This window comes from Chelonoidis abingdonii, chromosome 2, assembly GCF_003597395.2.
Source record: "Chelonoidis abingdonii isolate Lonesome George chromosome 2, CheloAbing_2.0, whole genome shotgun sequence".
In the NCBI taxonomy this organism is placed as follows: Eukaryota; Metazoa; Chordata; order Testudines; family Testudinidae; genus Chelonoidis; species Chelonoidis abingdonii.
In genome coordinates, this window is record NC_133770.1 from 97,482,291 (window position 1) to 97,510,170 (window position 27,880).

Below are 27,880 nucleotides of genomic sequence, written 5' to 3' on the forward strand. Positions count from 1 at the left end.
ACTTCCTTATTTACTTTCTCTATACAACTCATGATTTTATAGACCTCTATCGTATCCCCCCTTAGTCATCTCTTTTCTGAGCTGAAAAGTCCCAGTCTTATTAATCTCTCCTCATACAGAAGCTGTTCTATACCCCTAATCATTTTTGTTGCTCTTTTCTGAACCTTTTCCAAATCCAATATATCTTTATTGAGATGGAGTGACCACATCTGCATGCAGTATTCACTGTGTGGGCGTACCATGGATTTATATAGAGGCAATATGATATTTTCTGTCTAATTATCTATCCCTTTCTTGATGATTCCCAACATTCTGTTTGCTTTTTTGTCTGCCGCTGCACATGGAGTGGATGTTTTCAGAGAAATATCCACAATGACTCCAAGATCACTTTCTTGAGTGGTAACAGCTAACTTAGACCCAATCATTGTATATTTATAGTTAGGATTATGTTTTCCAATGTGCATTACTTTGCATTTATCAACATTAAATTTCATCTGCCATTTTGTTGCCCAGTCACCCAGTTTTGTGAGATCCTTTCATAGCTCTTTGCAGTCTGCCTGGGACTTAACTGTCACGAGTAGTTTTGTATCATCTGCAAATTTTATCACCTCACTGTTTACTCCTTTTTTCCAGATCGTTTATGAATATGTTAAATAGGACTGGGCCCAGTACAGAGTCCCGGGGGACACCACTATTTACCTCTCTCCATTCTGAAAACTGACCATTTATTCCTACCCTTTGTTTCCTATCACAATGAGCCTAAACTTCTTAAACAAAAGCAAGTGCCCTTGCAGATGATTTGGTCACCCCTATAAAGTTGCACTACAGGTAAATGTACACCTCTACCCCGATATAACGCTGTCCTCGGGAGCCAAAAAATGTTATCGTGTTATAGCTGAAACCGCGTTATATCGAACTTGCTTTGATCTGCCAGGGTGCGCAGCCCTGCCCCCCCAGAGCATTGCTTTACCATGTTATATCCGAATTTGTGTTATATCGTGTCACATTATATCAGGGTAGAGGTGTATATTAAATTCAATTAAATAAATATTTAATTATGAATTAATATTTTGAGATAGGAAAAGGAAACTGTGGAATCCAACTGTTGATATAGACCTGCTACCAAGAAAAGTTACCCCGAACACCAACTACAAAGATTTTTTAAAAAACAAATAAATAAAAGTTTCACACATTTTATAAATGGGAAAGGCTTAGAAATACAAAAAGAATGGTGTTATTGCTTTGCAGTATTTGTTGCAGTATTAAGTGTGTTTAGCAGTTCTAAGCAGGTTTTGGTGTCAGACATGAGACCCAGCATAGAAGAAAAGATTTGGAATGCTCATTCCTAAGCAAACTGAAGTAAAAGTGGTGCCTTTTGTCTTTGAACATGGAAATGTGTGTGGCTGTGAAATCAGATGAAGATTTCAGTCTCATACTTCCACAAAGAGACATTGTTCTGGTATAATTTACTGTAAAGAGGGTGAGTATAGAAAAGGAAATGAAAAAGTGTAGGTTTGTGCTTCTCCACTAGCTGCAGAGGGTTAGGAAGGGCAACTTTATGAGAGCAATGCCTTTCAGTATTTCCCCTGTGACTTCTGCATTGCGTATTAGTATAGTGAGACGTGCAGGTTGAGACAGACTAAGAGCAGCTTCCAAGAGAAGACAACTTATTTAATCACATCAACAGTACTAAATGCCAGAGTTGGGCCTGAGTTCCAAAACTGGGATTCAAATTTCAAAGTCCTCCACAGGTGGGATGAGTAGATCCATGCCTTTTCACACATTATTGACTGAGAAACCAGCTGTAAAACTTGGATTTGGATTTGGATTCTTGAACAGTTTTTGGATAGGGTGTTTTGGTTAAGGCCTGATTGTCTATATAAAAATGAGTTGAGTAGGTCCTGCTTGCATATGATTTTTGAGTCATGCACAAGAACAGCAAAAGCAGCTTCAAACATGATTTGGATTGGGGTGTGAATTGTTTGCAAAAGCAGTGTTCACACCTGGGTAGTACTAAATAATAAAGTTGGTTGGCTTTTGTTTTGACAAATCATGTTGTTGAATAACGCTGATTCATCAAAACCAAAATATTTTGTAGAAACAGAATATTGGTTTCAACAAAACTTTTGTTGGGTAGATTTCTCTAGTCCAAGGGAATTTCTGGTCAAAAACAGAGAGGGACACTTCCCTTCCCCAGCACCGGAATAACCAAAAACTTGGTTAGTGTACTCACCTGGGATTCAAAGCAGAGACTTGGTGAACCTGGGTGTCCCACATCTTGGATGAGTGCCCTAACCGCTGGGTTATTGAGGGAGTTTCTCTGTCTGTCTCTGGTAAGATGAATATTGAATTATTTATACCAAGTGGAAGAGCAGGAAACACTGAGTGAGAGAGATTGAGTCAGATCTAGGACTTGAACCTGAGGTATTGGCTGTTCTGCGGTGGGGCTCTCATGTGTTTTTGTGAATAATTTAGAAAGATCTCAGTTTAATTTTGATGCAGAATAGAACCAAGTTTCAAAACACTTGACACTTTTTGCAAAACGGAATTCTGGTTTTCCAGCCGGCCATACTAGATAGATCTCTTAGATGTCCTGAGTTCCTCTTGCAGCATCTAGACAAGCTATTCCTAGTGTTCCTCTCTTCTTCTCGGCATGCTTCTTGTATGACCAAATTTCAAAAATTTAGTGCAAGTCTTATATGTGGTGTTTCTTGATGCCCCAGATCCAGTAATTTTGGTAGAATCTCAGGTTTCATTTTTCATGGAGAAAAGCTTAAGAAGGTGACCCAAGTGCACCAAAAATTTCAAAAAACAGACCGCAAAAAGAAAAAATCACTTATATGTATATATTTCTGATGTTCAGAAATCAGGGTTGGCAATACTGGTGACCTAACTTTCCCTCAGGAAAGACTAGCACTAGTCATCCCTGGATGCTTTGTAGTTCTTGGTTCCAAAGGGGCAGTTCCTCAGAAACAAAGGGCAGGTGACCTAATTACTTGAGGCAGAGATAATATTCTTAATGTTTCTGGGACATAAGTGTATGGTCTAGGATGGACTAAAGGGACGATGAATCCAAACCCAGGAGACCTTGTGCACAGGCCACAAAAGATAAATCAATCAACCAAACAACAAGCAAACAAAACCCTCAAACCAAATTGTTCCACAGAGCCACCAGGATACAATGTAAGATCACTCATGTGAGAGTAATGCTCTGATTTGATACAGAGGATCATGTCTCCTAGCAGTGGCTGACCCTGAGACTATAACAGCTTGATGCTTACTCACTTTAACTCAAGTGAGAGGCCTCTGTTTTGGGTAACAAAGCCCATTTATTCAATCGTTCCTGACAACTGTGGCACCTGTTTATTATATCAGGATAGAATAGGTAATTTTTTCGAGGAATGATGAATAAGTACATAAACATCCTTGATCACATGTTTACTGAAGGCAGAATCCATAGTTGCCATCCTGGTAAGGAAAAATTTTCAAATAAATCATCAAATAAGCTGTGGTTGAAAGGGCCATTGGAAGGTAGTGCATACGCATTCTTGTGAATTTTAGGTTAATTTTAATATGTTTGTTTATAATTGGGCCACAAAACAGATCCAGTTTTCTAGAAGGTCTATTATGTTTGGCATTACTTCTCCCTTCCCCCTCAGGTTACTAACTGAATTCTCCCCATTGCTCTTTATAATTCTCCAGATTCTCCCCCGTCCTCCCAGCTTAGGTTGAGTGATGGTGACGTGAGTTGAAGAGCAATGGTGCTGGAACTAGGGGTGCTGGGGGTGCTGTCACAACCCCTGGCTTGAAATAGCAATAAAAATTGCCAACTACATGGTTTCCATGTATTCCATCAGCAGCACCCTCACTACAAAAATTTGTTCTGTGGAAGAGTCAGGCTTCTAGTCCCAGTGCTTGCATGTTGGCTCAGCTGAGTATCCCCCTGCTTGTTTCCTTTCCATTGTATTGCCTCTGGCGCAGGGGTGGACAAACGTTTTGGCCTGAGGGCCGCATTGGCTTTCGTAAATTGTATGGAGGGCCAGTTAGGGGAGGGGGTCGTGGCCCGACCCCACTTCCTATATGCCCCCCCTCCTCCAGGACTCCTGCCTCATCCAACCCCCCTGTTCCCTGATGGCCCCCCCAGGACTCCTGCTGTATCCACACATCTCCACTCCCTGTCCCCTGACCGCCCCCGGACCTCCCACTGCCCCATCCAACCCCTCCTCTCATTCCTGATGGCCTCTCCCCGGAACCCCTGCCTGACTGCCTCCTAACTCCCTGACTGCCCCCTGCTACCCCATCCACCCCCTCTCCTTCCTGACTGCTTCCCTGGGACCCCTGCCCCCATTCAACCCCCTGTTCCTTGCCCCAACTCCTCTCCACACCCCCGCCCTCTATCGACACCACAAACTCCCCTGCCCTCTATCCAACCCCCCCCTGCTCGCTGCCTAGAGTACTGGTGGCTGGCAGTGCTACAGCTGCGCCACCGCCACCACGCAGCACAGAGACTGAGTCAGGCCGGGCTGTGCAGCTGCGCTGCCCCAGGAGCTCACAGCCCCGCCACCCAGAGCATTGTGCCGGTGGCAGAGCGAGCGAGCTGAGGCTTCAGGGGAGAGGGGATAGCAGGGGAGGGGCCAGAGGCGAGCCTCCTGGGCCAGGAGCTTAGGGGCCGGGCCATAGTTTGCCCACCTCTGCTCTGGCGTGTGGTCTGAGGCTCTGGCTTTCCAAACTTTTTTCCTGCTCCCTGGTCTCCCAGCTGTCACTTCTAGCTTCCTTTGCTAGCTACCCAAATTTCTTCCAACTTTAACTTCCTGCCTGGTAGAGGCCTCTCTCCCCCACCAATGCCTAGCATGTAGGAGGATAGTGTAGATGTGCACACCTCCTCACTTCCCCTACTGGTTACTCACTCCAGTTTCTACCCCCATTTCCTCCTATTCCTGAGAAAGGAGGAGCTGGAGGATGGACTGGTGAGCGCTGGTGTCGGAAGGAAAGGAGGGAGTTGACCAGGAGGACAAAGGGGACTTGGGTGAGGGGCACAGTAGGACAAGAGGGTCTGGGAATCACATGAGAAACAAGGGGAAGCATGGACAGAGCAAGATGAAGGAAGATTAGGAGCAGCATTTCTAATGGAGACTCTGAGATTTGGAAAGGGGCAAGCGTGACAGCAGGATGGGGCAGAGAAGAGCCTGGAGAGTAGTAGCTTGTGAGGTAAAGTTGGAGTTGTGGGGCTCAAAGACCTGAAGGAAATGGAATGAGAGAGATGGGGATACAGGGGAAGAATTCAGGAGTGATAAGAGAGGCAGATACCTTTGAGGAAATGGAGTGAGCAGAAGCAGGATAGCAGGCCTGCCCCAAAAGATGTGATGCTATGTAAATGAGATCTGACTTTTGGTAGCCCAATGAGAGACATGTGCAGAGCAGCAAGGAACCCGTAAGGGGACTGTGAGAATATAGAAAAAGCCTGCACCCTATCCACAAGAGCAGTCCCTGTTGAAAGAAGGCAAGACCACAAGAAAAACTCCTCTCAGCACAGAGCTTCCAGAGCAGAGAGGCAGCTGCTTGGTATGTGGGACTCAAGAAAATTGGGATAACATGGGGCACTTCAGGAATGTTGATGAGTGTGACCGTTCAAAAGAATAATAGTCTCTCTGGCTGTCAGCCTACAGAAGCTATGCAAGCCTCCAAGATCTGAATATTTTGGCCTTGGTCCTACTAAAATGATCTTTCTAGCTCAGGAGAGGAAGATAACCTTATGTACCTCACAAGAATAAATCACCTCACAACTGGAGGGACGGAGTGGTACATACTGGAGGAGGAAGATTAATAATTGGGATAGGGCATGACAATGCTCTCTATTCCTAAATACTGTAATTAAATAAGAAAGTGTAGCCCAGGTAACTGGACGCCAGGTCTAGAGCTGTTTCCTCTTCCTACCAGCAGTCAGTGAGAGGAGTAGTAACCTCAACTCCGTAGGGACAGCATTGGAAGTAAAACATCTGGGCCATTAGGAGTATGTCATGGCAAGGGATTCCTACAGGTTGTGTGGTCCACGGTGAAGATTAGATAGGGTGTATTGTGGAGAGTGAGAAGATAGGGAATTCATTTGCATGAGTTCTTTCTGCATCTCGCTGCTCTGGAGCTGGGATCAGAGCTGTCTTCTCTAGCAAGTTAACTTTTCTCCTCAACAGTGCTGCATGTTGTGGAATCACTATTCACATCTTATTCAGCATAGGATGCCACTGGTATTGTCAGCTGGTTTAGGAGATTTAATATGTGTGAGTGGATTTATATTATATTTTGAACTAGAACTTAATTACTACACTTGTATTCAGGTTCTTATTTTGTGCCCACCACCATGGTATCTGAGTGCATTCCAGAGTTTAGTAACATCTGTCATGTGGGATTCTGTCTTTCACACTTACTCTCATTGGTGGGGAGTGGGAGGTGGGAATTGTTCTTTTTTTTTTTTTTAATGTGTGTCTGCTGTGCTTTTTATTATTGAAGGCAAGGTCAAAGTCCGTCTTGTACTGAAACAGCACTTAAAGGGACAATGCCAAGTCAAATTTAACTCAAAGTACATTTTTTAAAAGATGTTAAAAAGTATAAGGCAAAAAGTAATGTTTCCAAGATAATTTCCAATAGAAACTGCATTTTAGACAAATAAACATTCACTAGCAATCTTTGCATCCAAAATGTGCAGTATTTTACTAGTTAATGAGGACTATGAGGATTTTACTTGTTTATGAAAAAGGATTTTGCCTGGAAAAACAAAAGTGAAATGAACTCATCTATTTTCACTGACTAAGCTAAGAGAAATGGACAAAGGAAACAAACATGATTTACTTGGGGATTAGGTCCTGATTTGAGCAGGGGTTGGACTAGATGACCTCCTGAGGTCCCTTTCAACCCTGATATTCTATGATTTTAACAGCCTGAATGGTGAAAAGTAAATTAGACTTCTAAAATTTGTTCAGTTTAAATAATCTGAGGTATTTTTAGCATCATGGGTACTGTTGGGAAATGAGTCTTTTAAAAATTACTTCTAACCAGACACACCTTTAACTATAGGCAGGATGTTTAATGCACCGTTGAGCATCATCTGCAGAAAAATGACACCAAGATTGAAGCTTATAAAGAGAAACTTCAGAGAAAGGGGAGATGGAAAAAGGAAGAAGAAAATAAACTTGAAAATTTCCATAGTGGAGGAGACAAGAAGTTAATTAATGTAAAGCCTTCAATAGAACTAAAGAGGATATCATTTGAAAAGTACAATTCAGATCAGAAGGTGAACATACTGGAGACATCAACATCTTACTCAAGGCGCTATAAAAGCAGAGAATGGTTGAAAGCAATGAGAGTTTTAAGAAAATCGAATGTGAGTGTAAAGAGAGAGATTTGTGCCCAAGAGGGAAGGTCATAAACCCAATATCAATAGTCATGCTTATTTTACATCAGGCTAAAAGTGGTTAAGGTGGTGTGTAGAGAGAGATTAGAGAAGATGATGTTCTCCATAGCTTTGCTGAATAAAGGAAGGATAGATAGCAAGTTGCAATTTGTGGGAGGGTGTTGAAGTTGAATAAAATTGTCTTAGAATGGATTTCGTAGTTATAGTTTTGGACGTGTCAGAGAAAGAATACCAGTGATAAAGTGGCAGTAGCAGACAAAACAACATTTAGGGCAGCAGGAGGTGACAACTGCAGAAGTGTCCAGTAAGAGGTGCTCTTATTTGTAAAAGAATGTATCATTATGGTACCTCTAGTAGTGATAAGGTGATGGCCATGATACTAGGTTGCAAGTGTATCAAGGGAAAATGAGATACTAAAAGCTTTAGTAAATTATGTCAAATACCAGTTAAATTAATCTTCTCCTTAGACAACATTTATAAAATAAACCCTGGTGAAAATCTTGTCAACCCAGTTATCCCAATCTTGAAATAGCCTTTACCCAAGGCTATCTACTTCAGCTGTCCTGATTAATATACCATATAAAATACATTCTGAAAACACTAATGAGATAAAATAATGCACTGATTAAAATACAGGCATAAAGATTTACTGGTTTTCATATTTATTGTATATTTTATTTGGAATTTGATCTTTATTTCTTAATTTTATTTAACGATTACTGTATTAAAATATTGGTGGTCCCTTCTGGCTGTAAGTTCAATGACTTGTGCTCAGAATGGTGCACCTATTTAACACCTGATAATAAACCATTTAATGACTGAACCCCTTCCAAATTCTCATTAAGTGGAATTTTAGCCATTCATGTCCCAGTGAAGACATTAGTCATTGTCACTTGCTAACATTATTGAGGCCTATTTTACACAAAGATTCTCTGCTGGTAAAACTGGTTTAATTAGGAGTGAGATTTTTTCCCCATCAAAATAGTTATCCTGGGGCAACCCCTAATGTGGACACAATTATACAAGTTTAAAGATGCCTGACATTATGATAGCTTATTTCTGGATAGGAAGGGAATAAGCTATGCTAGTATGATTGGTGTACCAATGTCTGTATGAGGAGGGCAGTAGTGCTTTGTATAGTTTAAGTGCTACATTTTTTGTGCATAGATGTTCCTAGGTTTTCTGGGAGCTGTTGTGTCAAAATAAATAATTCTCCTGAGTATGTCCCAGACAGAGCTCATTGCAGGCACAGGGCCTTAGTAGAGTATATTATATTTCCTGTTAGATTACCAAGTAGTGAGATATATCTCTTTTTAAAGGATTATTTTTACATTATATGAGTTTTTAACCTAATGACAAACATGTTTTAATTGTCATGGTTGTGGCTATTGGTTTATTAAATACAAAGTCTTTGCTGCTGCTTTTAAAACTTCTGAGGCAAACAGGGACTTCATCTTTATTGTTGTGACAAGTAAGACTCTAAAATAGAATAGTTTTTTTGAGTAAAAGTTAATACAGATATTGTAAATTGATGGAGCTGTGTAAGTTATAAGGAAATGATGAATATTATACTTTTAAAGGATTTTTGAACTTATGAATAGAAATATAAAACAAATAGTTTAAAAATAAGGGCAGAATGTAGTCAAAGCAAATTTTAATATTTACCTTATTTAAAAAAAGGGAATGATGATAGCAGATCTCCTCAGTAGAACTATAACCACTTTATTCTTTACTGCCTTCTTATTCCATGTACTAAGCACTTTATGCTGCTTCATCTTACGTTCCTGGGTTTTCCAGTTTTGTTTATGGAAAGCTAAAACTTACTATACAGCACATGGTGTGTTTTGTGTTCTATACAGTTTCCTGTGTTAGGTTGTACGGTGTAACATTATCCTGTAACCTTCGAAAGAAAAAGAATGGAAGTAACGTCCAAAGACATTTGGGAGCAAATCCTGCCTGCTCCTCCAGCACAAACTCCATGACTGTAAGGAATCCTGGTCCACTTTGATTGCACTGTGTGGGGCAGAATGCTGGGCACCGATGCATTGGACCCAGGTCCCTGACACACCATAGATATTTGCTGTGCATGGACTCCCTGTGTTCCGGGGCACAGCCCATGGAGCTGGGGGCTTTGTGCAAAACAAAGGAGGAATGGGCTGGTGAATGTGTGGCTATGGCCACTCTCCCCATGGAAAGGACAGGAGCTATAGACTAGTCTCCTGCAACTTTGAGGCTGTAACAACAGCCATAGAGTAACTTACGAAACGAGTTATCATCTTACCTCTCAGGCCTCCATAGGGTTTTGCATCACGCAGTCCAATTAGTGTGTATGAGAATTAGGATTTGCTTTTGTTGCATATATTACTTTTACTTTGATCTTGTAACAGATAACATCATAATGGTATTTAACCTTCTTTAAAATCACTATGAGAGAGGCACATTTCCATTTGATTAAATGCAGTGTGATTTGATTAAATGCCTGAGAACAACTTGGAGCAGAAATAATATCTGTTAATTAAAATTTAAAACAAATTTTCACATAACTCCCTTCCTGCACTCATCACTCTACCCTTTTTTTCATTTAAGCCTTGTCTAGACTTACCTAAGGGCTGTGTGAGGGGTCTGCCATTGGAGCAAACCCCTGCACACCCTCTATGCTTATGGAAAAGGTCATGAATTGTGCACCAGTTGGCAAGGCTACTTCAGAGGCAAACTGGGGGCTGCACTACAGACCAGGGTAGGAGTTGTCAATTCACATTTAGACAGTCCATTGACTTTTGTTTCTAAATCTTCTGTTTCAATGATAATTATCAGAATTCTGAATATTCCGGTTAGCCATATAAATGTCTAATCTTTTTTCAAACTTGCTAAATCCTTGGTCTCCGATACCTTGTGGCAATGAATTCCACAGGCAAACTATACCTTGTGGCAATGCATTCCACAGGCTAATTATACCTTGTGTGGAAAACGATTTCCTTTCATCATTTCTGAATTTGCTACACTTCAGCTACACTTCAGTTTTATTCTCTTTGTTCTTGTGAGATGAGACAGGATGAGTAATTCCTGATCTACCTTCTGTCCATTATTATTTTGTATACTTTGATCATGTCCCGTCTTATATCATCTTTCTCAGGTAACAGTTCCGATCTCTTCAATCTCTCATCATACATCTCAGAGCCCCCTCTCTTTCTGCTGTAACTTTTTGAAAAGTGGTAACCAGAATGAACACATTATTCCAGGTTGAGGGTGTGCCATTGATGTACAGAGTAGGTGAAATCCTGATCCCAGTGAAGTCAATGAGAGCTTTGCCAATAACTTCAGTGGGGTCGATTTTGCCCAATGACATTATGATATTTTCCTTATTATTCTCCATCCCACTCTTTATAAACTCAATTTGAAAATTTCGTACCTCATAACTTTCATCTGGAAAACCACTGGCTCAGGTCTCTTCCCTAAATTGTTGGCAATCCTCAGATAAGCAGTGTGGACCTGTGGGCAACATTAGCTTGTCCCAAAAGCATTTTGATGATACACTCAAATTTTGTCCTGGATTAAACCTGAGCAATCCCACTGAACCCAGTGGGGTTGAACAGATGTAACTGAGGACAGAATTATCACCCAACACTTTGAAACAGTGTATCCTACTTCCTCAGGTGACCTTTCACTTGAGAATCAACTAAGAAATACTTTATATGGCATATAAAAATAAAGGTGCAGCTGTTGTATATAATGCAGAATAAGTGTATGGTATAACTTGTTTTTATAAAATTAGCAACAACAAAAAATCTATGAACGTCTGGGTTTCCTCCCCCAAAATATCTAATCCATGTTCAGATTCTTACCAGCTAAGAAATACAGTAAATTAAATGTTAATAAATCACCTGCCATTTAGCCTGACAATGTGGATTGACTGCATTGATTAAATTGATTATATTTCATATATTTACAATATGTAGACACAAGCCCAATTTATTTTCTGAAGAGTTCAAGGTAGGTATCATTGGTTTAAAAAAAACACAATGGAGTAATGTTTGTGGATGCTATCTGCAATAATCTAATGCTGACAGAGAGCAGTATTTTATTTAGTAATTAACAGTGTAAAGGGGAGAGAAGCTGTCATGTTGGTTCTTAAGCTGGGGAATGTGATGAAAGATGATATCTGCGATCTCATCCTTTCCACTTGTTTAGGATTGTCAGGATGAGAAATGTCAGCATTATGAAAGCTCAGCTCTGCTCTTGATATGATAAAACCCTTCAAAAGCCAGTCTTTCTCTCCCTCTCCCCGTCCTTTCTCCCTCTCCCTGCACTTGCTTTTTTATTTATCCTGTTTTGTTAGATGGCAGAAATATAATTCTTTTCTTTCTTCCTATTATAAGCCACCATTTTTGTTTTATTATATGTTTCACAACCCCTAATGCCCCACTGAAAATTACTTTGTTAAATGACAGTGTTTCAAAGCCATGAATCCTTTCCACCATTCCCTCAGAGGTTTGAAACAGTCAACAGACTGTAAAGAATAAATAATAAAAAAGTATTGATTATTTTGATGACTGTGAGATTCAATTAAGTATTAATTTTGCCCTCCAGTGGACCTATCAAGGTATTCAAAAGGGAGGATTCAGCTCAGCTAAATGCGTGCTGAGTGCTTCAGCCTTAAATAGGGAGAAAATGTGTTTACCTACAGTATTTGAAGAGGAGTGCATTGATGCACAGAGTCCAATATTTAAGTGCTGTGCAAATTAAGCCCTGGTGACAGTGACATTGTTTTCAGCGATATGAGTATTGACTAAAGAAGTGCATTTGATGACAGCTTAAACTATTTGTATTGATTAACATTTTCATAGATTATCATGTGTCATATCAAATTCACTTTTCAGCCATGAATACATTAAAAAAACCCATAGGCAAACATCGACCAATGTGATGATGGGACATAGGGAACATGCTAACCAACCTACTTGCACGCTGGTCACCTGTTCTCTGCATAAGAACCATTTAGGCATGAACTCTGCAATAAATAGCTGCTAGATAGTGCAATAAGGTCACTTGTTTCTTTTCTTTTTTTGCTTTTGAGTCTGGTTTCTGAGCTGTAACAATATTACACATCTTAGTTTGCAAATGGAATAATAGAGTGCACTTGGAAATAATATCTGACCCCAAAATGCCCTCTGAATGAGCTGAAGATAAAACAGATCCGAATCATCAAGAACCAATTTAACTAATATATATAATTTTTTATGGGAGTATAATGTCCCAAATACAAGAATAATTGCAAACACTGTGTGTAAGTATCTTCACTGATTTTATCTTTTAAAAATTTATATCTGTATATATTGCTTTTTAAAAACGTGTTCATGGGCTTTTGGAGCAAAGTATCCCAAAAGCAAGAATAGTTAGAACAAATATATCTGTATTGAATGTATATGATAAAATGGCTATTTGTTGCTTTGTATTTTCACTAAAACATTGGAATGATGAATATTGTTGTGTATGATTTGGTTAATGCTATTCAAGTGATGATGCTTCTTTAAATCCCTCTGGACCATACACCAGGTGCTACTCTTCTGTGTTGTTGAAGCACTCTTGCAGCGATTTTATTTTCTTACCATGTTAAGAAAAGAGGGAGGTGTAAAAACATACATACAGACACACATACAAAAAACCCACATCCCACAATTAAAGCTGTGTTGCTTATGTTGCTTTCATAGAAGTTTTTCTCCAAAGCCTCCTGAATCTCTCACATGCTAGCTGAGCTTTAATAGGGTGGGGAGTAATGGAAAACTCATTGGATCTGTAATAGCTCTTCACTTGACTGCAGCCAGCAATAACAGCGGGAGCAGCAAGAGATAAGAGAGTGTATGTGTGAGAGAGAGAGAGGGGGGAGTGGGAGCGACTATACGCGCACCAAAGCTGCCACTTTTTTTCCACCTCATTCTCCCCCCCCCCATCCTAGGATCCAATGATAGCTGGACAAGTCAGTAAGCCCTTGCTGTCACTGCGGAGTGAAATGAATGCAGAGTTGAGAGGTGAGGACAAGGCAGCTACTTCAGACAACGAGCTGAATGAGCCCTTACTTGCGCCTGTGGAATCAAATGACAGCGAGGACGCTCCCAGCAAGCTCTTCGGTAAGTCTGTCTAGGTATTTCATTTCAGTGTTACTATGTTGTCCGGAAGAGCAATTCCCCCCCCCCTTTATTTTATTAGCTTAATTTTCTTGTAATGCCAGGGAGTAGCTTGGAGTCTGCAGGTGTACAGCCATATGCTCTGACTTTCAACTGGGTAACAGAATGACAGCGTCATGTCCTGAAAACTTTTGTCAACAGTGAACTTATTCTGTGCAAGCTGTAGGCACTGCATATTTCCTCTTGCTTAACGGTCTCAAATATAAACACAAATAAACGATCCTGCTTGGTTGTGATCTTTTATTGACATTTATTGCCTAAGTATTGACTCCAGAATTTCAGTTTTTCACAGTCTCTTCTGAGGAAGTAAACTAAAGAGTGTCATTATATCTAGTAAAGTGAAAGCTAGGAGAGAAGAGAACTGAAAATTGCCCATAGAAAACATTGTATATTAAGTAAACAAAGGATGCAGTGAGGATTGCTTTCAGGTATAATATTTTCACAATTGAAATTAGAACTACAATTTTGCTTCCAAAGGATATAGAGGGAGAAAATACATTTTTACACTGTATCTGATGGCTCATGAAAACACAGCCTTTCAGGTGTATTTGTTTCATATCCAAAATGAGAGCAGTGAGAGTGGCATTCCAGAATAGACATCTGTCATTCAAACAGATGACACCCTGTAAGCCAACTCAAGCAACTGTGATCTCTAATCAGAAAAGGGAGTGGAGTAATTGAGGCGCATGCTTGAGTGATAGATGTTGATAGATGTCTGTGCTGGAGCAGCACTACATGGTACATAGTGACATTTTGGTTTTAGAGCAATTGCTCCTGAAAGAGTTCCTTTTAATTCTATCCATTTGTGACTATATACAATTCTTAGACGGAATGGAGTGCATTCTTACATTTTACAAATTCTCATAGCTGGAACTTTAAGGGGAAAAGATTTTGTTTACAAGGAAATGCAGTTTTGAGAGAGAGAGCCCATTTTCTGAGATTCAAGTTATGATTTCATGATCTGTACAGAATCTGTAGCAATGTTCAGATGTCTATACCCTAGATCTAATAGGAAAAACTACAAAATGATCTTTACAAAAAATATGTGCAATTTTCTTTTGAAAAGGCATCCTTTAATATTATTAGAAGCTACACATCTTCTGCAGAATGTTTTATTAAGTAACTTAATTCAAGAGAGGGCGAAATAAACCTTCACATTTTAATTTCTAGAATACAGTAGTGACCATTATGGAATATAACCACACAGTTTTAAGAACCTCCCCCCCCAATATTTTGTTTTTGTTTCCATGGAAAACAGAATTTCCGTAAGCAATTTGAATGTTCAAATTCCATATAATAATCATTTTAGTCCATTTCATCAAGAGAAGAATCGTGATGTCTAAAATTCAGAAGGCTAATACTTGTGCGTGGTGATCTAAATATCTTAAATAATGTTCATGTATTTTATTTGATCAGGTGTTTAGATGGCAAGAGATTAATATAAAATATCTCAAGGTATGACAACATCCTGAAAATTTGTACTTAACCTGAGACTACCAATATGTCTTGCAGTCTGGTTTTGTTCAGTTATGTTATATGTTTTAGATTAGGTAAGATTTATAATAAAGGGATGTTCCTGAGTTGTCATTTTTGCATGTTTAAATACCATTGAAGAGCACCGAAGTAGTTTCCTTGTAGTTGCTGTGTAGGGTAAAAATAATGTGCCATGATCTTTTTTCCTTTTGGATTGTAAATGATTAATTTTGCTTAGCTGCAAACCATAATGAAAAAGATGCAAGTGAACATACCGTGCATGAGTACTTATTTGTGAGTTTAAGGTGTCTGCTACTCTGCTTTCATACTTCTAACAGGGTATCACCAAAGTAAATAATAGTAGAAGCAAATAGTTTAACTACCTCAAAGTGAACTGTGTAGCATTGTCTGGGCTTTCCCTTTAAGCAGTAACCTTTACCAATGAGTTGTTGTAGCTTTGGAAATGTAAAAGACAGAACAATGGGACTATTCAGCAGGATGAAACTGGATGAACTTATTTAAAATAAAGGAGTTATTCAGCTGATGTAATACAGTTTATTCAGTGATTCAGTGTTTAACCTCTTTCTTTGAAAAATATGACACACAAAATATTGTGCTATTCTAGAGCAGCTTCTCTGTTTACAAATTTGAATGGCATGTTAGGAGTGCACACTCTGGGCCTTACTTTGCAGTCTCTTATAGTCTGCGTGTCTATGATTTGCATAAATTGATGCAAAAAGTGGCATTATTTCTCTGATAATTTTCTTTCATATGAAACAAGATTAGCATTCCCTGAGTTTCTTATCTAGCATTTGGTACACATTGTGGGGACATTTGCCAAATACCTGGTAAGGAGGAGCATTTTCACAAGTGAGGGGAGGAGACTGGCCCATCGATGAAAGTTACATAGATGGTCTTCAAATTTTGGAATAATTGTGTGTACTAGCTTACTTCGAATGACCAGCATTGGATTTTCCCATGTCTTGCTAAACTTAGCCGCATTTCCTGGGTCATATTTTCATATAGAGTAACTGATTTTATAATAGTTTGAATAGATCAGGCACAAATACTGTTTTCCTCAGCATCAGTTATGAATGTCTCTACTTCCTAGTTTTCTTTTGACAGACATGGTGGTTGTTGTTGTTATTGTTATAAGTACCTGCTTCCTTCAAGAATGTTTCAGAAAATGCACATCCCATTTTCTACAGTATTTAGGGATGGAATAATGGGGATGAGATACCTGTGGCCTGCACACACACTCTCTCTCTTTCTCTCTCTGTCTCGTTCACTCTCTGTCTCCTTATTGCGCACTCTCTCTCTCTTTCTCCTTATTATAGTATCTCACAGTAATGGAGAAAGGGATATTCATATCTTGTTTTGCTAGAGCATAGAGTAACTAGTATTAGAAATGACTCTTCTCCAGCAGCAAGTTCAGTTTCAGGTGGTGAAGATGGATTAAGATTGACTATATCCATTTTTGGCATGTGAAGAATGGTGAATTTTTGGCCTAATCCTATCTCCTAAATGTATACTTTGCCACCAGTGGCAAAGGAGGTGAAGGCATCAGCTTTTCAGACACCAGGAGCACAAGTCTGACTAGAGGCAGCTGTCCCACAAATCTTAAGCAATTCCAGTCTGAAACTCTGAGCCAGGTCCTTAACTGGTGTACATCCTAATTTATAGTGGCTGAGGATATGGACCTTTGTCTTTATGAGAGAGTATCCCCTTAAACTCGTGGTCAAACCAGTTACTAATGCCATTGCTTTTTTTTGTTTTTAGAAATAAAAGTCTGTTCTGTAATCTTTCGATATTGTCTGTCTTACCTAAACCAGACCTCATAGGCTTATGTATCTATGAACTTTTGACATCTTTAGAGAATACTTTTATGCAAAACTTTAAATGTTTGAATCATGTCAAGCAACAGTGGGAAAACAAGATAAGAGATACTGCTGCAAGTGCAAAATTTCAGAAAAGGACTTCAGTGTTCTGTAACATTTACATCAGAGGTAACATTTTGCTTAACTTGCAGAGTTATAAAAGCTACAGTATACGTATGAGATATAAATCCAGATTGTGTTGAGTAAAATGAAATAAGGTAATTTTGCATGATATTAAGTGGCATATTATTTAATCTTGGAAATATTGGAGAAGGGTTATCTCCTATTTCAGTCATGACTCCTTTATATTAAGAGCCAAATAGAAGCATAGAATGTTTAGTAAGCCATTGACTACTTTGGTAGAGTGCTGTCCTTAAATCAAGTAAGTTTATGTTGCACTGTAGGATTTGTCCCTGTGTCATTAATTTGGAGTAGAGTCCCTACTAGAGGAAGCTCCTATTGATGTTGATAGGAATTTTGCCTTAGTAAAGACTGAATAAGTAGTAGAGGATTAGATTTGAAATTATTTAAATCCTGCAAGATGTTCATTCAATATCTTGATGACTTCTGTAAAATGTTTAAATCCATCTGATAAAAGCCTGATAACGGGGAATAAAAACTTATTAGCATTATACAGTTTCAATCGTTGATACAGAGAGGAGATGTGGAAGCAATATGTACTGCACATAAAAATAATATGTGCAGGCTTGATTCAACTCAATTAAAGCCATTGGTGGTCACTTTGTGGACTTCCTGTAACACAGAGCCTAATCCAAGTTCCATTGAAGTCCATGGAGTGATTGCCATTGACCTTCATGGAGTTGGATCAATTCCTTAATGGGCCAGATTCATTCCTGGTGTAACTCAGTTGCTGATAATGAAGATACAACAGGGACACATTTACAGCACGTTAAGATCACTTACTCAAACATAAAAATTTAATCATTTTGGGCCTGCACTTATGTTTTTACACACCCTAAACTTTCTGTGAAATTGGAGATTTTGCATGGAATGCAAGATTAAGCCTAATGCTCATTTAGCATAAATGTTGCTTATTTAATTTTGCAACATTGCAGGATGGATTGCCAACATTTCTTCTGCTGGCAACACTTCATTCTGTACAAGTTAAATCTCAGGCTTGCTTTGCTTCTATCTATCTATCTATCTATTTATCGATATAGATATAGATATATGTGTTTGTTAATTTCCCATTTTTAAATACTGAAAATCAGTTTTGACATTTTGGTTTCCTTTATGGTATAATTATGCAGAATTTAGAATTTTCTACATTTTTACTTGTAAGTGTGCTTCTGTGTGACAGTGTTCTTGTGAAGCAAGATAGAAGTTAGAACAGTAATTTTGCTTAGCTAGAAAATCCGCTGTATATCTCTCTTCTCAGAGCCTCTTTTGCAGAAAAAACATTCATTATGTGATTTATTTTTTAAATTGTCATCCAGGTTGGCCTGATTAGAATTTATGGCACAAGAGTCATTTCAGATACAAAGGATGAAAGCCTAAATTGTCTTTCACTCCTTGAGACAGTGGCCTCTGCAGGTCAGAGCAGAGGTCATTGTGAGGAAGCTCACATTGGAGTCATTAATATGGTACCTAGCCTGTAGATAAATTGCAACCTTCACTCTAGCATCACCCTTTGAATCATTATATGTAAGAGTCCATCTCAATATTTCTATTGGAACCCCTATTTATAAAGGGGATTTAAAACCTGATCAGAAGATATACCTGCACACAGAACCTTGGCCTACGAAGGTTTCAGTCCAGAAGGATTTTTTTTTGCAAGTTTCAGAAAGATCCGTTTGACAAATTTGATGTGTTAAAAGTGCCAAAAAAAGTATAGTGTGTGTTTTCTTAAGTGAAAATTTCTGTTCTCATAGGTCATATTATGGGCCAGATCCTATCAATATTAAAAACATAGCCTTATTTGAAGCAACCCAACCTTTTGAAAATTGTTTACTCTGCATTTATAGGTTTCTCCTCAATTAATATTGTTTTATTCAGCATATCTACAGTGTGGATTGATGCCTTTTGTCGTAAGGTGTTGTGTCAACTATTCCTACAATTGGTAAAGTATATGGGCCCAATCCTGCAAACGTGTGTGTGTGTGTGGCCATCTTTATTAACACAAGGAGTCCCAGTGATGTTAATGGTACTATTTACATGAGAAAAGTTAATGGTGTGCATGTTTGCAGGATTGGGCCATGACATAGGGTCAAAAATCTTCTCTCTAAAACATACCTTAATATGATTTTTTGATCAAATAATGAACATTTCTTAAAATAATGGCTTGAAACTGTATTGAAGGGACAGACTAGATTAGTTTTAAAGAATATATTGGACAAGTACATATATAGACAGTTCTTTAAACACGTTTTAAAAGCAGTCATGGAGTTTTAATTTAAAAAATAATAGATTTATGGTGTATTAATTTTATCTTTAAATAATGTTAATGTTTCGACTCTGGTTACTATGCTCCCTTGATTTGTGGTGGTGTGCCCATGGATGTCAGTGAGGGATTGAATATATGTTTGCCCATTAAAACCTAACGAAGCTATTAAGACTATTAATACCCTGAGGAGGAGGAAATCGTGAAAATCCATCCTTAACTCATCCTTGGTATTTCAAGAAGCTCAGGCAGCTACTGTACCTACAACTGTACTTAATACTAAAAAAAAAAAAAGGCAGATTTTGATGCAATAGTACCTGATCCTGCTCTCCTTAGGTCCAGTAGAAGCAAGATTGGGCTTATTAAGAACAAAAGTTTCAGCCTTCATCATTAATTCCCTTGATTTTATGGATACAGATCATCCCCTTATTGCTCTTTGGATATGTCTGTCCATAACATCACTTTTGACAGAAAAAGAGTAATTAAATTTTTAACAGGAAATGCTTATAATCCTAGTGGATTAATAATACTGTCCTGTTAAACTTTTGTTAGCTGAGGTTTGTATGTGTCATCTGTGTTTGTGAATCAAGGTTCACATAATTTTAATGTGTTTTTGTACCCTCTGTAATTAATTACTGGGGAAAAGGAGTAAAGGGTATATAAACTTTAACCATAGATTGTAGCTTGAATGACTTTATATCTTGAAACGTTTCATTCTTAATTAGTTGATTTTTTTTCATTTTGTTTTTTTGCCTTTTTGAAAAAAATTAATACCAAACAAATTTGTTCCTTTAAAAAGTGACTTAAGTGGCTGGCTGTTTCAAAGGGAATTTGGTTGTTACTAGACAGTAAACGGATAATTTGTGAGAGAACTGGTATTTCCTTTGATTGAGAACCTTGCTGGTTTATGTTTTGAGATTAATAATACATCAGACATTCACACATTAAAAAGGAAGCAGACGTGATGAAGGAAAGGAAAGAGAATTTGATGTTTCTGTTGGACTTCTTATGATCATTCAAGTCCTCCATGGGAATGAGCAATCCAGCCAGAGGAGAGATCATGTTTGCCCAAATGTACAGATGGCACCACTTAACATCCCTCTTGATTTTCCTATGCTAGAGAAAAAGATAGCAAAATGTTTATACCAAACTGGCACCTTGTCAGGGGGCAAGCTGTATAAAGTTTCCTGCTGTCAGGTTAATAAATTTTTTTTAAAATATCCAAAGGCAGAGAAAGCTGTAGGAAGCTCATAGTAACAGTTGCCACTCTCCTGTGGATCATTTTTCTCTTTAAAATCCTGTGTAGCCCTGGATTTTTCTTGTTGTGTTCTCTGCCTAGGTTTTGTTCTTTCCTGACACACTTGTGGCTCTTCTTTGTTTTATTTTTTTTTCTTTGCTAAGCTTTTTTTCCTTGTGACTTTCCCCTCTCTTTTGTTGGGGGTCAGAGGGTAGGGAAAATTGTCTCTTTTTTTGCCTTTACTGTGTATATATTTTCAGGTTCAATCATTATACTTTGACTGGCTCCAAAAATAATTTCTGAAGAGATCAGTGGTGTAAATGACAAAATTACATCAAAAATAAAAGCGAAATCACAAAATTAGCAATGAATAAAGAGCAAATGAGAATTAAAAATTTATTTCATTCACTATTAATTTGTGGTTTTCAACAGGGAAATCACTTATAGAAAAGGAATGCTGAGCGAAAATGGATTTATAATTGTTGATGTAAATTCCTATTTTCTCTCTTTTGCAGTATAGAAGTCAGACTCGATAACAATATGAAACAAGGGCAGATTTGTACTGTGACATCTCCTGCTCTGTGTTGTGAAACTGTTTTGACGCTATCAGAAGCAGGACTAAGCCCTTTTAGTTTGAAAGTGGAGGTCATCTAGAGAAGAATAGTACTGTATCCAGTCTGGCTAAAGAAAGCTTGCCCTTCTCAGAGAGATTGAAATTGGGTTTGCTTTGTAAGTATTCCAAGGATAGAGGAATCCGCCTAATCAAGATACAACCCTCTGAACATGTTTATTTAACATTAAGCTACCACTTGTCTATTCTTAAAGGTGGTATGAATTTCCGTTTTTATTTTTGAATTTGTAGAGGGAAGAATTCTTTATCAGATGTCCTTTACTCTCTGAAAGGCAAACTATCATTTTAGATCCTGAATGGTTTATAACTGTCGCAAGAAAAATGCTACAGTGGAAAGAATAAATCCCTGAAAGCCACACCAAGAAAATAAATTTCTATTTAATGTAATATGAACAAAAATATTAGTTACTGTGACCAGAATATCATTTAAACATGATTTTTAAAACACAGTGTAGTATAAAACACAATGATGGTTGAAATGTTATACATAGCAAACAGGAAATGAAAAATCAATATTCATTAATAAAACAATATTAATTATCACAGGTATCTAGTGTTATAGCTGAAGGCGGCAAAAGTGTTTTTTTAAAGACTATAGGAGGAAATAGTTCAACAAAATTGTATTTAGTGGAATTTATAGTTATTTCAATAGTAACTTGAAAAATACTCTAATGCTTCAGTTCGGAAGGCTATTATTAACAGTGCTATTTTAAGTAATTTACCTTTCTCACTACATTCCGTATATGTCAGATGGACCTACTTTTTGAATCTCTTACATGCTTTTTAAGATACTAACTAAAACATTATTAACAGTGAGTCAATCTGCTCCAATTGAAGACAGTGGGAAAGTTCCACTTCCCTATACTGGAAGAAGGATCTGGCCTATTAAGATTGCGACAAAGGTGACAACAGCCAAGAAATGCAAAGCTGAGGCTGACTCAATCCTGTAAAAACAAAGCAAAAACCCCTCTCTTTCCCTTTCCACTTTGTTCCCCTCTTTCTTGTCCCTCCTATCTCTTTCCTTCCTCATTTTGTGTGTGTATGTATGTATGTATAGGCATGTGTGTATGCATATATATATATATGTATATGCATGTGTGTATGCATATACATATATATGCACACACTCTATATTATAATACATTGTAATATAGAGTGTGTGCATGCATATGACCCATACATAGGCCAAGTTCTTCCCTCACTATCATCCTGTCTAAACCCAGTGTTTTCGGTGGATTTTGCCTGTTACCATAAAGAACTATAATTTTTCATATATTCAGAGAAGCATGTGAAACTCGCATTATTCAGCTGAGAAACTGGAACTGCTTCATGGTAAATATGTCTTGAGGCATTTTTTAATATACTAGCATAACGTTTTTATAATTATCTCTAGATATTGCATAGTATTTACCAGAGAGGAAGAAAGATCATTCAGATTCATTCTAACCTCTTGAGTAAATACCTCTCTGGACAGTTTTTATTTTTTATTTTGCAAGTAATAGGTATTTATACATATATTTCATATAGAAAGACAATGTTTGCTCAAGAATTTGAGTAATGATAGGAAGCCAGATCCTGCAAGCTCACACAAGAGCAGTCATTACATACACAGGTAGTTAGATTCACTTCAGTGGGACTTGTTCATGTGAGTAAATGTATGTCAACTCAGGCTCGTATTTAGCCAGTGTTAATGTGCTGTACACAGACTTCTATATTTTTTTATAATTTTGACAGATGATATCGATGTTTGGTTTTAAGCATTTTTTATTTTTAATCAATTTAAATTTTCACAGTTGTGGGAAATTAGGAGGTGGGTCAGACAATTACAGAATTACATTAAGATTCAAAAGATTAAAGCTTTATAACAGTTAAAAACACAAATTGTTAACATCAGATGTCAAAAGATACATGGTAAATAGCCTTAAATCAAACTCTAAGAAGTTCTCAAGCAGCATTTTTCTTACTTTACTTATCTATACATTTCAATGATAAATGAAGATAACTTTGGTTTGTGTGTGCATCTTGACATTGACATTTACCAATAAAAATCTAATCTTTCTGAGCCTACGTATATATATTTACACATTTTTGAACCTTTTGGTTTTTTAACCAAATAGGCTAGCATTTATGCATGTTAAAATCTATAATAAAAGTGTTTTATTTAGTCAGTACATTGTGATAGCAATATTCTGGGCTCTGGTTTAGGTATGTACTAGTGAGGTAATCTGATCCTGCCCCCAATAATTCACAAATGAAAAACATCCATTGACTTGAATGGGAACAGGATCTGTCCCACTGTGTGGCGGAAATTATATATAATATCAGAAATGATATTATCATTGGCAAAAGATAAAACTTGTTTATAACATAATAGAGTTTGTGGTATGGGGAGAGCAGATATATCTGATTTTAATAACGAAGCTTTTAAAAATAATTAATGACTTCAGGATAAGTGTTGTAGAAGCAAAAACTTCATTGCAAAATTAACAGTGATCGAGGTGAAAATGAGAAAATGTCCCATCTCAAAAGTGCTTGTAAATGTGCAGGCTTGGTATTTCTCTTCCTTTCTTATACTTGCTTGCATCTCATAATATTTGGGACTGCAAGCCACAAATTTCTCCAAAGGAAGAATAAAATTTATAACTGGAAAAATCTTGAAAATGGAAATATTTCATCTTTTGTTATTTTTTCTAGTCCCATTTATTTGATCTGTTTAGTACACACATATGCATAGTATATACATTTAATCATGGAACACATCCACATGAGTCATTTCAATCTTTTTCGGATGACAAGTAGGAAGGAAATTCTTGTGGTGTTCTGTTTTATAGGGTTTGATGCATCACTTTCAGACTTTTCCTATTTTAGCTGCCTGGATACAGAACACTGAACAAACTTCTCAAAACAGTCACTGACCAAAAAAGCCCCAAAACTTTCAATCAGTTGGTACTACTAGCTCTTTGCTGTGTCTTTGTTTTAATGGGATAAAGAATAAAAGAGAAGGGCCAGATGAAGCAAACCCTTTCCTTGTCTGAGAAGTTCTATTAATCATACAAATAAGGATTGCAGCATTCCTCTGTAAGGCCCTTCACAGCTGAGGTGTTGGATTTTGGAGAGGAGTGCTCTCAGGCTCTAGTTGTTTCACGTGAGTTGAGGATGGTTCATGTCTCTTGAGTGGTGCTTTTCACCTTTCAGGATCACTACCTGTGAGACAGATTCTCAGCTGGTGTAAATTGTCATCATTCTGTTGAAGTCACAGTTTACATTAATTGAGGATTTGTCCCCTATTTTTAGACTTAATCCAACTGCTAGTGAAGTCAGTGACAAAATTCCACTGGCTTCAACAGGAGTAGAATTTAACAGTTGGAAAAAAAGTTTTTGTAACCCGCTGCAACCTTTTCTCCTTCACTTCTTTTCATGCAACCCCTTGGTTCATACTGTAGGACTTATCAAAGCTGCTCAAAACAAGCTAAAACTGATAAAAACTGTTTAGTTTGCCTAAAAGTAAGCTTACCGCTGTTTTGTTTTGTTTAGTGTTTGTCTGATGTTTCTGATGGTTGTAATAGGTTGTAACAAGAGTTGCATGTCTTGTCATCTGTGATGTATCAATATGGTTTTATAATGATACAATAACCTGAACCCTGTAACCATTTATGAGCCATTTAGAATTCTTATGGATTCAGAGGGAGAGAGGCCTGAAAAAAAGAACTTGACTGCTTTCGCAAAACTGGTTCTGTGACAGGAAAAATCAGCATGCCTGTGATTTAATTGTTAAGGAATCATATTGATCTGTTTTGTCATTAAACTTTTAAGTTTAAAAACATCAACCTGGGTGGAGGAACAAAAAATAGTTATGTAAGGCTCTGGAATGTACATACTACTACTGATATTGATTTGTTATGATTAATAATTATGTTTTGTATACATTACCCATGTACTGTATCCATAATAGAGCTTTTTTTAGGGCAGAAGAAAATTGCTTGTTGTTCTTTATTTTTCATTGACTGTTTTAGTCAATGATAAATAAAGAACTTTAGCAGCAATCTGAAGCCAGTGAAGGCAAGATCTGAAAACAGAAACTGTAAGAAATAAAAGTAATGAATAGCAATGTGGCAGTATATACACACAAAAATCTCAGTCATCTTAACATTTGTAATGGTGCTAATTTCCAAGTGCTTTTTTAAAATATGCTTCCACATGAGCTCTCAAAACCCATAAAAGCCTGGCATGTAAAGTAAATTGTTTGTCACTTGCTGACGACCTGCCATATTTATTGTCAGGAGAAATGGACATTAGTTGGAAAAGCAGTTGTTAAAGGCCAAACAATTTTTAAAGATGGCAAAGATGTGCAAGGGTTTTCCTTTTTCTAACAATGAGCCACCCCTTCAGACATCAAAAGACAAGATAATAAGACACTTCAAGCACAATTCAAGATTATATTCAACATCTAAAGGCTCATCTCTTGTCAGTTTGCATTTACTCTCCCAGGGATGTGATGCTTCTATCATCATTCTGTCAAGAGGAGTCTGGCAAAAGCGATGAGGGCCCCTCATTTCACACACTTAGTGTTTTTTTTATCAAATAGCCTTCGCTCATTCTGATTCAGCCAAAATGGAGGGATAATTTGAAGAAGGTCATGCACAAGTACAAAAATCTTGTATTGATTTGTGTGATTAGGAGGCATTAAAATTGCACGTTTATGTTAGTTTCCAAGATGTTTTGTCAGTTTATTTAGCAATACACTTTTGCAGCATTAAAAAAGTGATTTTTTTTAAAGTGCTAAATGAGTTTGCACAAAATAAACACACATTTGAATATTCAGCAAAAAACATTTTAAACTGTTAGCTTTCTTATTTTTAAAAAAAGTCATGGTTAAAATAGATTTAAAATACAACCAGACCTGATTATTGTCTTTGTTGTAAAAGAAGCATTTATGCAGGGAAAAAAATACCAGTTGTTTAGATACTGCACAAGTGAAGGGCTTGTATCTTGGCCCCATTGAAATCAACAGGAGTTCAGAGGAGCCAAGATTTCACTCTAGAAGTCAAATGGAGTTTTGCTTGAGTAAGGACTGAAGATGTAGGTCCTGTATGGCTTATGCACAATATATATAAAGGGAGACCTTTCAAAACATATTTAGACACACTTTTGTGTAATGCAATAGTAATTTATATGATAGTTGAATACAGATGATACAATTTTAAACACACTTGAAGGCTCTGATCGTGCATACAGCTGTTCTCATCGCGTCCCACTTTCTTTGGCGGCTCTCTGCACCTGTGTGCCTTCACTAGCATATCACTGTGCAGAATTGAGACGAAGTGAAGATTTATATTATAGCTGCTATGGGCCGGATCCTCAGCTGGGGTAAGTTTCCATAGCTTCACAGAAATCAAAGTAGCTATGATAAGTTACACTAGTTGAAGATCTGCCCCCTAAAGGTCTGTCTGTCTACTGCAATTAAACACCCGAGTCTGGTCCGTGTCAGCTGACTTGGACTCATGGGGCTGAGGGGAGGGGGCTTTTTAACTGTGATGTAGATGTTCAGGCTCAGGCTGGAGCCCTGGTTCTGGAACCCCATAAGAGGGAGAGTTCCAGACCCCAGGCTCCAGCCCAAGCCCAGATGTCTACACTACAATTAAACAGCCCCATAGTCTGAGCCCCGCGAGCCCAAGTCAACTGATATGGATCACCCATCAGTGTTTAATAGTAGTATGGACATATCCTAAGTGTTTGACTGTTTGCTCTGTAAACATACAATATGACACTATATTTGGTTATTCACAACACCTGTTGCAGTTCATTATTTTTTTTCATTTCTGTTTTTCTTGAGGGTTTGAAGGAAGAGAGAGCCCATACAAACACAACAGCTGTTTTCTGGTTCCTGTTTTATAGGGTTTACTAATTACCGTATGAGACCATTTGAAGAGCAAGTTGTTTAGTCTTAGTAAAATATTGTTTGTAGCATTTTACGTTGTCTTTGTGTTCTCAGATAAATAGTGCTGTGCTTAATCAAACAAAAACCACTGTTTATCTGATTCTGCACTCCATAGTCAAAAATTCTACTGAAGTCAGTGGAGCAAATCCTGCCCACCTATGCTACCTCACTATAGTCTCTGGAGTTTGCCCAAAGTTAACAGAGGTCCCTTAGAATTTTGCCTGCATAAGGGAGAGTAAGCACCTGCAAAAGGTGAAGGATATTAAATCAGTTTAAAATGAATAAGCAAAGCAACTGTTCAGGCTCCTTAGATTTTCAGGCTAAACAATAATGTTGGAGGCTCAGTGGGCTTTTTTGTTTTGTTTTTTTCTTTCTTTTTGGATGTCATGAATGAAACTTTTCTGAGGATTTCTTTATGATGTGTATTATATTCATGTAATTTTAGATGTCGATGCCTCTCATTTCAGAACTTCAGTGCTTGTTTTGTTAGGAATATGAGGAACTGACAAGGAGAGGCATGAGTGGTGTGAAACTGGTTTCCTCATTTCTGGCTTGTTTCAGATTTAAACAACAACAAAGATAAAAGCACCAGTTCCTGCAGTCATTATGAGTTTTGCTTGAGGCGGGCTACAGGATACAAGCCAGCACTTCACGAACTGGATCACTGTTGAAATCAATTGGAGTTGAGGGTGTTTAGCATCTCACAGGGTGTTGTTAAATTTAAGTCAGAAATTTC

At 37.8% G+C, this 27,880-nt stretch overlaps 1 protein-coding gene across 1 annotated transcript in view; it reads left to right on the top strand.

Moving 5' to 3' along the window:
- The window catches only part of POU6F2 (POU class 6 homeobox 2), a 404,244-nt gene that overhangs the window by 57,388 nt on the left and 318,976 nt on the right, over nt 1-27,880 (top strand). Inside the window, exon 2 of the mRNA XM_075061999.1 lies at nt 13,359-13,530. Coding sequence (XP_074918100.1) covers nt 13,359-13,530 — 172 coding nt within the window. The remainder of the gene's footprint in view (nt 1-13,358; nt 13,531-27,880) is intronic.